Below are 16,375 nucleotides of genomic sequence, written 5' to 3'. Positions count from 1 at the left end.
CGCCTCCTCCTCCTCCTCCTTTTTTAAAAAAAGATTCCAGTAATTATTGACCAGTCAGCCTAATATTAATAGCCAGAAAGATGTTAAGTAGAGCAGAAAATAAGCATATCATTTGTAAACTTGTAAATAGTGCTTTGATTCCTAAGTGTCGGCATGGTTTTGTCAAAAATAGGTCATATGAGACAAATTTCATTTCCTTGGACAAGATAATTACTTTAAGGGAGTAGGGAAATGCTATGTATATAACCTATTGGGAGAAGAAAGTGGAGATGGATATGGAATGCACATTACTGGACAGAGGGTAAAGCCTTTGCTTCCTCTTCCTTGTAGCAGTTGATCAACCAAAAGAGACAATGTTTTCCCAGTACTAAGCTGCTACCAAATAAAAGCCCTATAAAATAGAGAAGTTTTTAAATTTATTATTTATTAAACAGTTGTATATAGCCCCCAACTCACACATTTATTTATAAATTTTATTTATTTATAAAATTTATATTTTTGTGACTGTAAGCCTTACCTTATGACTTACCTTATGGTCACTCATCTTACCATAGGGTAACTCTGGGTGGCTTACAGTCATAAAAATATGTCTTTACGTATACAATTAAAAAATAATTAAAATCAAACATTAAAACTTAAGGACACTTGGGGAGAGCAGGAGCAGTGTGGGGGAAGGTGGGATCTGTGGTTACTTGAACAATCACCTCCACCGTGCTGTTCCCCTCACTGGGGCCCCAAGCTGATTGGCAGATCCATGTCTTTAGGCCCTTACAAAGGGAGGGTTGGGCAAGAATCTCATCGGGGCAAGATGCTCCAGACCAAAGAAGGGAAATTGAAATTGAAATTGGACAAAAATCATCTAGGCAGGTGGAATCCAGTGATGGTTTTTTAAGGAGGGGGCAAACCTGGGCTTCCTTAAAAGCATCCGAAAATATCTTCCTCTAGTGACATATTGATCACTGCCTGGACCCAGCCACTAGTCGCCATCCTGCAGACTTTCACCATCCAGGAGGGACAAGGATCTAAATGACAGGTGGTGCCACTGACAGCATCAAAGACCTTGTTCACTTCATCAGGGCTAACAGGATCCAACATTACCAGATAACAAGGCAAGACCTCTCGCTGGGCATCTAACATGGACTATCTTCACACATGGGATCCAACTGGGAACAGATCTGAGTGACTTTGTCCATCAGATATGGAACAAGGTCCTCTGCCTGGCCCTGCAAAAGATCACCCAAGTCCCCCTGATCTAGGAGGGAATGGGCAACCTAAAACAGGGTCACTGGGCGGCACTCTGGGGACTGAATAAGAGCAGAGAAATACTGGGTTTTGCTGCTCTTACCGCCATGAGATAGGCCTTAATAGCGGCTCTAAGTCATACCTGGTCGAAGTCATCCCTTGTGTTCCTCAGCAGCACTCTAGGCATCTCTTGGCCCTTTTCAGAAGCCATAGCTCCTCCATGAACCACGAAGAAGCTCAGGGCATCATCCTTAGATTCCAGGCCACCACCATAGCTTCAGTGGGATTGTGTAGCAACACCTCCTGGATATTCCCAGTTTTTTCTGGGACCCATCAGGGTCCATCAGTCATTGGGGGCAGATCATCTGAATGGATCTGGCCTCCCTGTGGAGAGGGACAGCATACAGAGGTGACAAAATTTTAAAAATCTACCATATAATAAAAATCCATTTTAAAAACTCATTCTATTCCCCATGGCAGCAACAACACAATCAAATCAGCCACTTAATAAATTGTAGAATGTGCTGTCCCACTCACACATACACACACCCCGCAGTGGATTAAAGGTCTTTATTGAGCTACCCATGCCCAATTATTCATTCCCCAGCAGTTTTAGAATAGCCAAAACCCTTTTTCTGGAGCTCTGAGAAGCCGATAAAAAGAGCGGGTTAAGTTATCAAACTTAGGCAGTGGCTAGAATGACCGGACAGCAAGGCAAGAGACCAAGGCTAGAAGTAATCCACGAGGCAAGGTAGTTACACTACAGCCCCTCATGATAGGTGAGGCTGCCGCCTTGCAAGTAACCTGGTCGACCAGTGCTATTCCTGGCACCTCTCCTCTCTGTGCGCTCCTGGATCAGATGGGGGGGGTTTGACTTCACTTCCTCATCCTCACTGGCCACTGGCAGCTACCGTCACTCTTCTGGAGCCTCCAGGCTAACTTGTTGCAGCTGTGACTCATGCTGCTCGGGCTCAGCTGGCTGCCCGTCCAGTCATTCTGGCTATAGTTGCTCTGTCAAGCTGGGTCCCTCTGTCCCCTGGTCTGTGTCTCCCACAACCCCCAGACTCACTGCCCAGAGGTGCCAAGGATTGGGTCATCCTCTTCCTCTGAATTAGCATCTGGAGAGGAGACTGGCGGCACATTACATAGGGAGGTTGTTGTCCTGGTACCACTACAGCTCCCCTCCCATCTATCTATTGTCATACAGTCTAAAAATAGTACTTGTTTCTGATTTACAATTATATTGTAGTCCCCTCTGCTTTTTGTTTTCAAATTTTCTCGCAATTTTGCTAGAGCTAAGTAATAATTATGGTACAATGACATAGGATTTATGTTTATTCATTATTTTTTTCCCTTTTTTAAACAGTTGCTGGGATACAAATGAGCATAGTGCTCCTTGGTGGATTATACGAGTACCAATCCTAATTTCCATTTTAGTAAGTAAACTCATAATTGGAAATGAATTATGTTAATGTAATTTTTCACACTAGCAACCTTGAAATTTCATGCACGCATGTTGGTCTGGGCAAAAGTCTAATACTTTTCATTATTAATTTTAAACCCACCCTTCAGCAGCAGAAGAAGCAGCTAATAATAAAAATTCACAAAGAACAATATATTAGCACTATAGAAAGCAATTCCACATTCCTAAAAACAAAACAAAAAAAAATCAACCATTGACATTCTTTCTATTAGATAATCTCTCGTGAATTTCAAAAACCTTAGTCTATTTTCTGAAAGAGTAGCTAACATTTATTTATTTATTTAAATTTATTGGCTGCCCAAGTCCAATTGAATTTAGCCAGTGGGCAAAACTAAAAAAGGCATAACTGCCAAAAATATTAAATGAAAAAGCTTTCCCATTATTAGTTTGACAAAAATCAACATTTTTCCATATTAGATGTTGATGTTATAATAACTGTCCCAAATTTAGTTTTTATGTATACCTTACAGAAATATAATTCAACTGTATCTCTCCAAATTGTAAGTACATATAGTCCTCCCACTTTGGACTACAATTGGGACAAGATGTTCTGTTGCTCAGCAAGGTAGTTGTTAAGTGAGTCATGTCCAACTTTATGACTTTTTATTGCTCTGAGTATTGAGCAAATCAGTGCACTTGTTAAGCGAATTCAGCTTCCCCCATTGACTTTCTTTGTGGGAAGCCAGTGGGAAAGGTTGCAGATGTGATCACATGATCCTCGAATGCCAGGTGTCAAGTGCCCTAATTTTGATTACGTTACCAGAGAGGATGCTGCAATGGTCGTAAATATGAGGACTGGTTGTAAGTCACTTTTTTGAAATGATTGAGGGTGAAGGTTCATTCTCCGAGCTTGCGGGTTGGTTTCTGAAGGTTTCATTATCAGACTAGGTGTAAGGAAGCCCTTATAAACAGAAGAACACTGACAGTGACTTCCCCTAAATGCCGCTGAAGATGTTACCTAGCCTGGTAATGAAATGTTCAGAAACGAACCCACAAGCTCAGAGAACAAATCTTCAGATATTTGCCATTTTTGCAAACTTCAAATGTTTGCTAAACAAATGATTATAAGTTCACCTGTGTAGAATAATTTGTTTGTTTGTATCCCGCTTTTGTTATTTTTACAAATAACTCAAGTCAGCAAACATATCCAACGTACCGTCCTCCTCCTATTTTCCCCACAACAGCAACCTTGTGAGATGAGTGGGGCAAGAGAGAGTGACTGATCCAAGGTCACCCAGCTGGCTTTCATTGCTAAAGTGGGACCTGAACTGAGGTCCTCTGGTACCTTAACCACCAAACTGGCTTATGATATGTAACACTAGTTACGTTATGACCTGTAATATTAGTGTTAGTGACAATAAAATGGTGATAGAAATGCTGGAAATAGAACTTGAATAAAGGATCAGAAGAGAAATGTATGGCTCCTAATTTAAAGAAAGAATATAATTTTGAGACAGATGAATGGACAGGTGTATTATACAGAGGCCTGTTTATCTCGCTTTTAAAATTTTATTTCATAAAACCATACCTAAAGGCCAATTAATTTTTTTAAAGGTTCAGAAGATATCTTTTCTCTCTCTTTAATTATCTTGCAATGCCTTTATAAAAACTGAGTGCTCATGGACAAGTTTGTGCAATTATTATACTGCCATTGTTAGTTGATCAACTCTTAGATTCAGTTCAGTATTGATTTGTCCCAGGATAAGCCTCTTTGAATTCCCTGGGAATTGATTCTAAGTAAATAAACATAATGAATTATATAATAACAGTTGGATGTATCTTTAACTACAAATATATTCTGTTAGATACACTGAAATGTAATTCTTTCTATATTTAACTGAGAGTAAATTTTAATCTACACATTAAAGCAGTATTTTTCATCCTCAGCAAATTTAAAATAGATGAATTTCAATTCCCAGAATTTGGGCTGAGAATTCTGGGACTGGAGGTCCATCTAACTTAAAGTTGCCAAGGTTGAGAAACACTGCAGATTTTTTTTCTTTAGAACATCACTACAGGATTTAACTTATCAGTGAATGATTGGGAAAACTATGCATTTTTATACAATTATTAATGCCTCTGTTAATTCTTTCATAGGTAAATTTTATAATTTTCATTAGCATTATAAGAATTCTGCTCCAGAAGTTAAGATCTCCAGATGTTGGAGGCAATGAACAATCACAATACAAGTGAGTGAAACACAAATCTCTGTTTCTCTTGATGGAAGCATATCACATATCAGAGGAGCTCTGACTTATTCTAATGAGCTTATTTTATGTGTTTACTTTTAAGGAGACTTGCAAAGTCAACGTTGCTTCTGATTCCACTCTTTGGTGTTCACTATGTGGTGTTTGCAGTCTTTGGCGTTTCTAATTACTACCAGATAGTTTTTGAATTATGCCTGGGTTCTTTTCAGGTAGTATCTGAGCAAGTTTTCTTCTTAAAATAATTCTGATTTAATTTTATTACTGTGTTTTAACTTGTAAGTATTTTGCCCTTGCAGGGACTGGTTGTTGCTATCCTGTATTGCTTTCTGAACAGTGAAGTAAGTTTATATCTTCTTGTGATAAGATTGGGGGCAGTGATAATATAGGCCACTGTGCTGTTGTTCAGCTGTTGATAGAAGCCTTGAGATTCACTTTGCAGTATATGGAGGTAGGATTGAAAAAGTTCCATCTTGGGCAAGGGGATCACCTCAAGTGAGAGTAATGAATGGAATCTTGTTTTAAACATTGCAAAAACGATAGCATGTTTTGAATCATAGTTTGTTGAAGGGACAAGGTTGTAAGGTGAGTACTGTGTCACAGATAGGAGTGGAGTCAAGAATTCCCTTCCTTCCTTCTTCCTGGTTGACTGCTTTCCTTCCTTCCCTCCTTCCTTTTCCTTCCTTCCTTCCCTCCCTCCCTCCCTCCATTTTTGTTTTTTTAATATATTAAATGTGGCTTAGCCTTACATTTCTATTGTGTGTTTCCATCCTGAAGTGGCAGCTAGCCACCAATTTTCCAGAATGCGGTTGGAAGAGGCTCTAGGAGCCTCTCAAATGAGTCTGAGGGTTACTTGTAGCCCTGGACCTCAGATTTCCTATTCTTGCCTTAAAGCACAGTTTGCAAACCACAGTGCCTGCATATAGCTAACATACTGTGGGATTAAACAAACTGCATTCTTGTGTAACATGTGAACTCAGCTAGGGAGTGACATGATAGCAGCAGTGTTCCAATATCTCAGGGGTTGCCCTGAAGAAGAGGGAGTCAAGCTATTCTCCAAAGCACCTGAAGGAAAGACAAGAAGCAATGGACAGAAACTAATCAAGGAGAGAAGCAACCTAGAACTAAGGAGAAACTTCCTGACAGTTAGAACAATTAATCAGTGGATTGCCTCCAGAAGTTGTGAATGCTCCAACACTGGAGGTTTTTAAGAAGAGACTGGACAACCATTTGTCTGAAATGATATAGGGCTTCCAGCCTGAGCAGGGGGTCAGTCTAGAATACCTCCAAGGTCCCTTCCAACTGTTATTCTGTGAAGGTCTTTTCCCAAAAAAGAGGAAAATGCAAAGCAGGAGAGGCATTAACTATAAATGTTGCTAGAAACAATGTCTTTTTTGCAACCCAAATCTAGCGCCGACCCAAATTTGAAACAGCCATATGTGGACCTAGTTCTTAGATGGCTGGTAGGGAAAAATTGGCTTCTTCAGTAAATACGATTGTAAATGTCTAGGGTAACATGAGGAGAGAGCTGGATGATTTGATGAGATTTTGTAAGCTCATGCTTGTGACATTAGGGAAGTATCTACCTTCCCTTCTGTGGGCCTCTTCCTCAGATATCTTTGATTTTTTTCAAACATCTGGATCCTTTTTTGCCTTGGTATGATGTATCCAAAATATTTAAGCTTTATCTTAAGTGTTACTGCTTCTAGTGAACATTAATTGGATTCAGCACCTCCAAAAAATAAATATAGCATATCCTGCAAGTGTTTTATCAGTTAACAAGTGTCTTTTTCTGCTGGGAGTTACTGAGAGAATAATTTTCAGATATTTTCAAATGCCTTTAATCTGCCAGTTGCTGGGTTTTAATTTGGCAACCAACCCAAAATTTGGAAATAAAGGTTCCTGAACTAAGAGAGATTTAGTTTCAAATAAACATGCCTAATTTTCAGTATGTAATTAAATTTTTAAATCAAAATCTCTGCTTAGAAGTTAAGAGAGAGATAAAGTATCTTGACTTCAGTTTTCTTGGCAGCTACAGAGACACGTCTCTATTGTTGATAGGAGTATTACCTTTTTCCTGTTTTTTTTTTACTGTTTTTCTCAGTCTAGTGCTAAATCAATTTGATTGTTTTTTTTTCACCACCACTTTAACACCTTTAGTTATGAAATGCTTTGAATAAATGAACTTTTAATTATTTTTATTCTTTATTCTTTTATTAGCACCCCAACTATAGCACAGCATGTTGTAAATTGTCAAGCCATTTCAATACTTAGCATAACAAGTTTTATTTAAAAAAAAATAATTATAATGCAGTTTCATTAAATGTGGGAACCTTCGTATAATTCTCTTTTCCATTTACCTCACCTTCTTGTGTTTGAGGGGGTTCTTAGTGCTCTCTAAGCTTGGTGGTTTTCTTGCAGACATTTCATTACCCAAACAAAGTAACATCATCAGACTGAAATGTCTGCAAAAAACCCCCCACCAAGCTCAGATAGCACAAAGGACTCCTTATTTCAACCATATACATATATTCTCTTTTATTGTCTTCTTGCATATTCAAGCACATTTTCATCCCACAGGGAATTAAGCCCAGTGCTAATAAATTGAGTGCTGGTTTCCTTTTTTGCCTTTAGGTTCGAGGAGAGCTGAAAAGAAAATGGAAGAGCTGGTGTCTGAATGAAAGAATAAGCCGCGATTACAAAGTTCACAGGTCTTCTGTTTTTCCAAATGACTCAGAAGGTGGCTCCCATTTGCATCGCAACTCGGCCACTCAGTTTTCTTCTCAGACAGAAACTTCGGTGATATAAGTCATCTAGGTGCCTATGTAAAAACTATGGAGCATATCCCTGGGTATATAGTTCATTCATTGTGCTGTTTTCTAATGTGTAGAGTTTGTACTCCACTTTCTCTGTATGTCAAGATAGAGGGATTCCCAGCCTATGACAGCTGTCTTTTGTACTTGCTTTTAGGACTTGGTTATGATGAAACCTTTTCCCTCTATTAATTCCCTCCCCCCCCAACTGTGTATGCTGCAAGTAGCCGTAAAAGTTTAATAGTCACCATCCACATTTGGTTTAAACCTCTGAAAAGTCATCAAATCATGCAGCAATTAGTTTCATCTGTTGAAGAAATGTTTCTTTTTACAAAGCTGGTTCCAAAGGTTATAGGTTTAGATATTAAATCTGTTAATTCTGTTACAATTATTGTCCTTTTGCAGAATCTTGACTTTCATTAGTGTAACCTGTGCAGGTAGTCCTTTTTAGCAACCATAATTGGGATCAGCAACTTGGTTGTTAAGCAAAACAGTCTCTAAGTGAAATACGATTTTATGGTCTTTAGCTTTCCTTTGCTTTATGAACCTATGAAGGTCATAAATGTGAGGGACTGGTCACAAAGTTATTTTTTCATCATCACCATAGAAGCAATAGAACAGGTACCACCAGATCAAAGGTCTCGGGTTCTACTCCATCCTCTTCGTGGTTCCCAAGGCCTCAGGGGGATGGAGAGCAATACTCGATCTCAAGACCCTCAACTCATTCCTGGTGTACCAAAAATTCAAAATGCAAACTCTCCATTCGATTCTAGGCAGCATTCGACCGGGGGATTTCCTCACGTCCATAGATTTGTCAGAAGCTTACCTCCACATCCCCATACATCCGGCTCACAGGCGATTTCTCAGATTCACGTATGCGAATCGCCATTATCAATACAAGGCCTTGCCATTCGGCCTGTCATCAGCCCCCAGAGTTTTTACAAAAATCCTGACAGTTCTTGCCGCACAACTGAGATTAGTCCCGGTACGCCTCCAGTGCTACTTGGACGATATTCTGATTCAATCGTCCTCGGCACTGAATGCTTGCTTGGATGTCAAGCTGACGATCAGAACACTCCAGGATCATGGGTTCCTGATCAATTTTCAAAAGAGTCACCTATCCCCAACCAACCGGCTATTACACTTGGGCGCAATAATCGATACCAACCTGGGTCAAGTTTTTTTGTCCCAAGAGCGTCGAACCAGCATACACAAGTTGGTCTCCAAGGTGCGCAGGGAAAAGCGGATGACCCTGCTCCTTCTTTCACAACTGTTGGGAAAATTAATTTCCTGCATTGCTATAGTGCCCTGGGCCAGACTTCACACGAGACAACTCCAGTGGTTTCTGCTCCCTTATCAGAGGCGGGGAGAAGCCTGCTTTCCACAGAGGGTGCAGGTCCCAGTTCAGACCCTTTCTTCCCTTCTCTGGTGGCTATCCCCGGCGTTGGACAAAGGATCCATGTTCAGGGAACCAGTTCGCATAACCTTGACTATTCCGGCAGTTTTGGAATATCTCATGGATGGGGTGGATAGGGGCTTAGCGCCCAACACTATCCGTAGACAGGTAGCTGCGCTTTCTACGGTGTTCACCTGTACCAACTCCACGCCGCTATCCCATCATCCAGCGGTCCGATCCTTTATCAAGGGTGTAACCAATACCAGGCCTCCTGTGGTGCATCGGTATCCTTCCTGGGAGTTGCCTCGAGTCCTACAGGCCCTTACAAGATCCCCTTTTGAGCCTCTCGGGTCTTGTCCACTTCATCTTTTATCCTACAAAGTGGCCTTTCTGGTGGCAGTCACGTCGGCAAGGCGTGTTTCGGAACTGGCCGCGCTCTCTGTCAGGGAGGACCTATGTACCTTCCACCAAGACAGAGTGGTTTTGAGATTAGATCCCTTATTCATTCCCAAGGTGAATTCACTATTTCACCCGGCCCAGGAAATTATATTACCGGATTTCTGTCCCAATCCCTCTTGTCCCCTTGAGCGCAAGTGGCACTCCTTGGATGTGCGCAGAGCACTGCGCCATTATCTTAAAAGAACGGCCCCTTTTCGCAAATCGGAGGCGTTGTTTGTATCTTTCCGCCTAGGCTCCAAGGGACAGAAGGTTACCTCTTCTATGATCGCCAGGTGGATCAAGGCCTGTATTGCTCAGGCTTACCGGGCCTATTCCTTACCGGTCCCAGGTCGACTAACGGCCCACTCTACTCGTAGCGCTTCCACATCAGCGGCGTGGCAGACTCAGGCTATCATATCTGATATCTGTAGGGCAGCGACCTGGTCATCTCCCTCACCTTTCATTCGGCACTACAAGCTTGATAAGTTTGCATCTGCTCAGGCCGTATTCGGCCGCCGGGTTTTGCAGCAGGTGGTCCAATTTAGTGATGACACTTAACCGGCCTGCATCCCTCCCATGGGACCATAAGGGCTTTGGTATGTCCCATCCGTGGAGTCTACATTCCTCCATTTGCTGGAGAAGGGGCGTTGTCTTACCTGAACGCCTTTTCTCAGCAAAGAGGAATGTAGAATCCACTCCCTTCCTATTCCGTTAGCAGTCAGGTCAGTGTCAATTCTTCGGGAGCCATCACGTCACACAGACAATCACTGGCTTCGCCCTTTTTCGAAACGGGGGCATGGTCAGACCCTGAAGGGGCGTGGCAACTTTGATTGTTTTGGTCTGATTGGGCTAGAGGACAAATAACACCCATCCGTGGATTCTACATTCCTCTTTGCTGAGAAAAGGCGTTCAGGTAAGACAACACCCCTTCTCATGTAGGTGAACAATTGAAGGGATTTGAATGCAAAGTAAAAATGAAAAACTAAATGTTAAGTGTGAGTTATCAGAGCAGATAGCACTTTCTTGGCAGATGAAATAGATTGAAATGCATTTGAAAAAGGGGAAATCTTTAGTATCAACCTTTTTTTTGTCTTTTTCATGTTTCCGTGATCTTCCAAATGCTGTCATTTATCAGTTTTCTCATATGTTGTTTTAATATTATTTATTGTGTGCCTTTTTGATATTTCCTGTAATGTAATGTATTTTGATTATTCCCAAGGTTTTCCTTTTTGTTAGCTTCTGTGGATTTCTGTAAAATAAGACTAAAGCACTTATTGAGAGACATCGCTGCCACCTCTCCATAATGTTACCTGATTTTATTAGATTTCTATTTGTTTTTAATGCCATGGCCATGGAATCCCAATAAAAAAATTCCAATCTCTTTTTTATGAAGAGGGAGGCCCTCAACACTAAAAGTAAAAGTTTGATCATAACGTAGCCTTTATTTTCAGATATGTTGGGTTTGCAACTCCCAATCCAACTTGTTTCATTGGATTGTGCTTTTATAATGCTTGAAAAGAAGAATGATAAACCTGTATGCCTAGGGCCAGCAGTGGACTCCAAAAAAAATAATTTCCCTGAGTAGTTTCATTTTTAGATATGGTAATTTCAACCAGAATAGTAGTAAACTCAGTTATTTTCAGTTTTAGGGTGTCCCCTCCATTATACCTCTGTCTCTGATTTGCATTGCCTCTACAAGGAAGGAATGAGTCAAGATGAGTCTAAAATACTTTGCTTTAGAATAGTCAGCATATTTCATCTACTTGATGTCAGTGACCTTTACAACACAACCATATTCAAATATTCTGATGGTTCTGAATGGGAATAAGGCATAGTAATGAGTTAAAGGAATATTTTACAAGCTGCTGGGCTTTAAATGCGTTGGATTATTATTCCCAGACTTTCTGATCAGCCAGTAAGAATTCTGGGAGATTTTACTCAGACACAGGTAGTCCTCATTTATCTACCACCTTGTTCAGTTACAACATTGATGAAAAAGTAACTTTGCAACCAATTTTCACATTTACAACCTCTTCAAGTCTTTAAAACAAAAGAAAGCTGAAATAAGATCATAAGCACAATCACCAGTTTTATTTAACAAGTGCTTTGCTTAATGATGGAATTGCTATTCCCAGTTGTGATTGCTAAATGAGAACTATCTGTATTTTAAATCTCCAGACGGTAGATGGTTAGTCTACAACTAGTTAATATCTTTGGAACAGCAACTTGCTTTAAATAGAAAGTCAGGCATATATTCCTGGAAGTAAGTCCCATGAATTCTGCAGAGTGTTGCCTCTCTTTGGCTATTTGCTAAAGCTGGTCTGTATATGCAGAACAATTTTTTATTAATTAGTATTTTTTTCATTTCTCCCAGAATGAAAAAGCTAGTTTTCTTAAAGAATGCAACAAATGCACCCACTGATAAAAGGCAAAATAAAAAGCATAATTCTGCATAATCATAAGGCTTTTTTGATTTGATATAACTATCTAAGTTTCCTTTTCCAGTATTCTTTTTTTCAGTGTTCTTTTCCAGAATTTTTCAAATTGATTGTTTTTCTTGAATTGAATTTAATAACAAGATGAAAATATATAAGAATCTGGGTATATTAGCAAGTTATCATTCGACAAGAGGAATAGAAAAAAAAAAAAGTCATACGACATAATTTTTTGCCATTGTTTTTTCTAGGATTGTTTTAGTTTTCTAGTCTAACCTGCAAATTTAGTCTTTCCAAATATTAGCTAAATTTAAGTTTAATCACCCTTCATTGAAAGGCACAATGACAATTAATAAAAATTTTTTTTATGAAAGATGCATTAAAAACCATTTTTATATAACAAAAAAGATTGAAACCCTAGAACTTCATTATAATTTGTAATCTTATTATAACATATAGGTTCAGGTTGTTTACAGGTAAGATTGTATGGAAAAATTCACATTGCCTAGAGATGTGGCTATGCTTGATGACCACTGGACAGACTCTTAAACATCACTAGGGCCTTAAGATGGCTCAATGGCGAGGTAATACTCCTGTGACTTAAAGGAACTGAAGTCAATGCTCCAATCAGGAAGGAGTCTTCTCCCCAGTTTTTCTGTTTTCTGGCTGACAGTTGCAAATTTATTAGCCCCAGCCTGATCTTGAGGCTCCATGAACTGCCCAGCTGGTATAGGTAGTTCTCAAATTACAACCATTCATTTAATAAGCATTTGAAGTTACAATGGTGCTGAAAAAGTACTTTATAACCAGCCCTCACCCTTACAACTGTTGTGCCATCCCCACAGTCACATGATCAAAATTCAAGCACTTGGCATCTGGCATGTATTTATAACAGTTGCAACATCGTGTGACTGCCATTTGAAATCTTTCCAGTCAGCTTTCAACAAGCAATCAGTGGGATTGGGGCTACCTATGTAGGGCAGGAACAAATCCCAGATACTGAGATACTGCAGCAGCACTGTAGTCTTTCCAGTAGCATCTGGTCTTTTCAATCTCATGAAAACAAAATATAACCATTGCCCCAACCCATCTCCAAATACAGCTAATATTTTATAACTATCTGGCAATGGGTGAATACATCAAATTATAAATATTGTTGGAATTTAGAAGGCGATGTAAGTCATTTAGAATAGAATAGAGCTGGAAGAGACCTTGGAGGTCTTCTAGTCCAGCCCCCTGTTCAAGCAGGAGAACCTATACCGTCTCAGACAGGTGAATGTTTAGCCTCTTTTTAAAAATCTCCAGTGATGGAGCGCCCACGATTTCTGGGGGTAAGCTGTTCCATTAGTTAATTGCCTCACTATCAGGAAGTTTCTCCTTAATTCCAGGTTGCTTCTCTCTTTGGTCAGTTTCCAACCATTGTTTCTCGTCTTCCCTCTGGTGCTTTGGTGAACAACCTGGCCCCCTCTGCCTTGTGGCAGCCCCTCAGATACTGGAACACTGCTATCATGTCTCCCCTATTTCTATTTGTAATATCACTTTATATCTCAGTGCTGCTGACTGCCTGTTCGAAGTTAACAAGACTGAGGAAGAAAAAGGGTTTGACGTGATCCCTTTTTTTAATAACCATAAAAGGTATAAACCAAAAGAGGACTTTTTTGTTTTGTTTTAACCTCCTGTCTTTGTGCAGCCATTGTAAAAGGACACAAAGCTGACAAGTTTTTATAAATAGAAGTGTGGAATATCTGCAGTCCTAAGAGAAGAGGGCATAGCCGCGTTTACTTATGTTGTCGCCTGTGTCTGTGGCTTTCTTAAATAATAAACCAAGTTTTGCTGCTGTACTTTTCCACAAGAGCTGCTTGTCCCTCAGAATCTGAAGTGGCAGGTTTTTAAGAAATAAATACTTCCTCTGGTTTGCAATTCAACCTGGCTAATGCAGTCAGCAGGTTCTTATAATTTTTTAATTTGGGCATATCATCTTCACCCTATTTATGCCAAACCCATTTATTCTCAAGTAGAAGCAGCACATGAGAAAAACTGCATTTCTAGACATGGAGCAAAAGTGTTTATGCATCATAAATACCACAGGTTCCGTTTTGCATCTGCCTGGTTGCCATCTTTAAATCAAGTCCCTGGGAAATTACCACAAAAATTATTAGGAAAGCCCAAGGCCTCCAGTAAATATCTAATATCTTGGTCCTGGAGTATCCTTAGGAGGATGGCATTTAAAAAAAAAAAAAAAAAAAAAGGTCAAAATGGCTGCCACAAGCATAAAATTGAAGTTCTGTCCCTTTGTGTATATTCATAAACACAATACACATTTAAAAGAGGCAGGGTTTCAATCATACAATCACAAACAGGAGTTTTGGGACTCCACTACCCATTTCCTTCAAGTACTGATGAGATTACATAGTTGGGTAATTAAATATCTGCAAGAAAGCAACCAAGCTCAGAGATGATCAAGGGCTTAGTAATGGGATTCTTGTTAAGGTCTTGGTCCTGCTCTTAGAGTTGCAGAAAGAACTTGCAGATCTTCTAGTCAGTGTGTCCTTCTCCCTCCCCCAAATCAAGCCTTATATTTAGTTAAATACTAGGGAATCAATTCCCACTAGAGATGTAAAATTTCTGGAAATTTTGAAGCCACGAGTAAAAAAGATTTTCCCCATTTTTTCAGGAAAAAATAGAAATTTTGGAAAATTGAAAAAAGAGTTCAGTTTTACAAAGTGCATGAAATGCAGTGTACATAAAAGTATTATGCTTGCAATAAAGCAGGTAACCACCCCCTTTTCCCTCAAAAGCAACAATCTATCTTAGAGAACTGAGTGAAGGGTGTTAATCTGAAAAGATTGATGTGGAAAGATTCATACCCCTTCTAGTTGTGATTCTATTCCAACCTAACCCATGAATTTCCTACTTGCTTTAAAAACAATTGTAATTTCAAAAATTTTTCATTAGATAAAGTCTAATGCTGTAGCATGTAAACAGATGCTCAGCTTTATTTTCCAATCAAGGGCCCCTTTACCATGAGTGACATGCTGGGAAAAAGAGAGCTGAATCCAGAATATAAAACTACTTAATCCATTTACTGCCTACATGTTTAATCATTTTTTTCCTGTCAATGTTGAAAATTGCAAATTGATAGGAACCAAAGTTATGCACTTCTGAAACAGAAAAATCTGGAATTCATAAAATTGAAAACTAAATGCACTCCGTTGCACTGTTTGAATTCACATAGAATTGACTACTGTAATATTTCAGGTTGCAAAAGAAGCCATAGGTGAGAGATTTCATTTGCTATTTATTTGATATATGGTTCAGAATGCAAGGTTGTAAATTCAAGGCTTACATTAGCCTTCACAACTTGGCGCCCTCAAGGTGGGTTGGATTTCAATTTCCTGGTTTCTTAGCCAATACATTTGGAAGGAATCCCAGAATCAGGAAGCCTGGTTTAGGTGTAAGATCAGGGTTTTATTTTCCTTTCTGTCATGGGCATCACTGACCAATCAAATAATCAGCCCATTTTGTTCAAATATTTCTGTATATCCTTTCTACCTCTCTGGCATTTAGCACAGATGTCATGCCAATTATTGTACTATAACAATATAAATATTTTTATTTGAATTATTATAGTAACTATCTTTTAGAAACCATGACTATAATTATCTTTGTGAATGTATACACTAGAAATACAGAAATAAAGCCATTCTATACAAATTATAGTCATGATTTACATAAACGGTATACACATTTATCTTTGTGACTGCATATATTACAAATAGACCCAGTTTTGTATGAAGCATCAAGCTAGAAACTAGGAGACCCTGAGTTATCCCACCATAGGCACAAAACCAGCTGGGTGACCTTGGGCCAGCCATTCTCTCTCAGCCCTAGGAAGGAAGCAGTGGCAAAACACTTTTGAAAAGCCTTCCCATGAAACTACAGGGACTTGTCCAGGCAGTTTCCCAAAATCGGATGTAATTGAATGGAAGAAAAAGCTACAAATGATATCTCCAAGATTTTTAGTAAACTTTGACATAATTTCACATCAAAATGTCATGTAAATGAATTGTTTTCTTTTTTATAAGATGTACAGATTCATGAAATATGGGTAAACAAATATACATAGAGCGGCCTTTTGTATGTTCATTTGAGTCTTGTTATGCACTTTAAGCTATAAAGTATTTGATAAAATATGTAGCAACAGTCATTATGAATTGTTCTCTGCAATGTTAGAAAGTGCTTGTAAACCTGCTGCGCTGAACATAAAATACTAAACACATTCCAGTTCACGTTTTAAAAAATGCATTCAGGCAATTCAGCAAGGGCCAATGAACATGGCATAGTAGTGGGGCTTCCAGAGATAT

General features: G+C 39.3%; 1 protein-coding gene across 1 annotated transcript in view; it reads left to right on the top strand.

The window, feature by feature from the left end:
* Positions 1 to 7,992, top strand: part of VIPR2 (vasoactive intestinal peptide receptor 2) — an 80,790-nt gene extending 72,798 nt beyond the window's left edge. Inside the window, exons 9-13 of the mRNA XM_015811485.1 lie at positions 2,609 to 2,678; positions 4,823 to 4,914; positions 5,018 to 5,141; positions 5,229 to 5,270; positions 7,564 to 7,992. Coding sequence (XP_015666971.1) covers positions 2,609 to 2,678; positions 4,823 to 4,914; positions 5,018 to 5,141; positions 5,229 to 5,270; positions 7,564 to 7,737 — 502 coding nt within the window. The 3' untranslated portion in view covers positions 7,738 to 7,992. The remainder of the gene's footprint in view (positions 1 to 2,608; positions 2,679 to 4,822; positions 4,915 to 5,017; positions 5,142 to 5,228; positions 5,271 to 7,563) is intronic.
* The last annotated feature ends 8,383 nt before the right edge of the window (positions 7,993 to 16,375 follow it).

Source organism: Protobothrops mucrosquamatus, unplaced genomic scaffold (assembly GCF_001527695.2).
Source record: "Protobothrops mucrosquamatus isolate PMUCROS unplaced genomic scaffold, P.Mucros_1.0 scaffold42, whole genome shotgun sequence".
Classification (NCBI taxonomy): domain Eukaryota; kingdom Metazoa; phylum Chordata; class Lepidosauria; order Squamata; family Viperidae; genus Protobothrops; species Protobothrops mucrosquamatus.
Note: the sequence above shows the minus strand (reverse complement) of the source record. Positions and strands in the feature narration are given on the sequence as shown.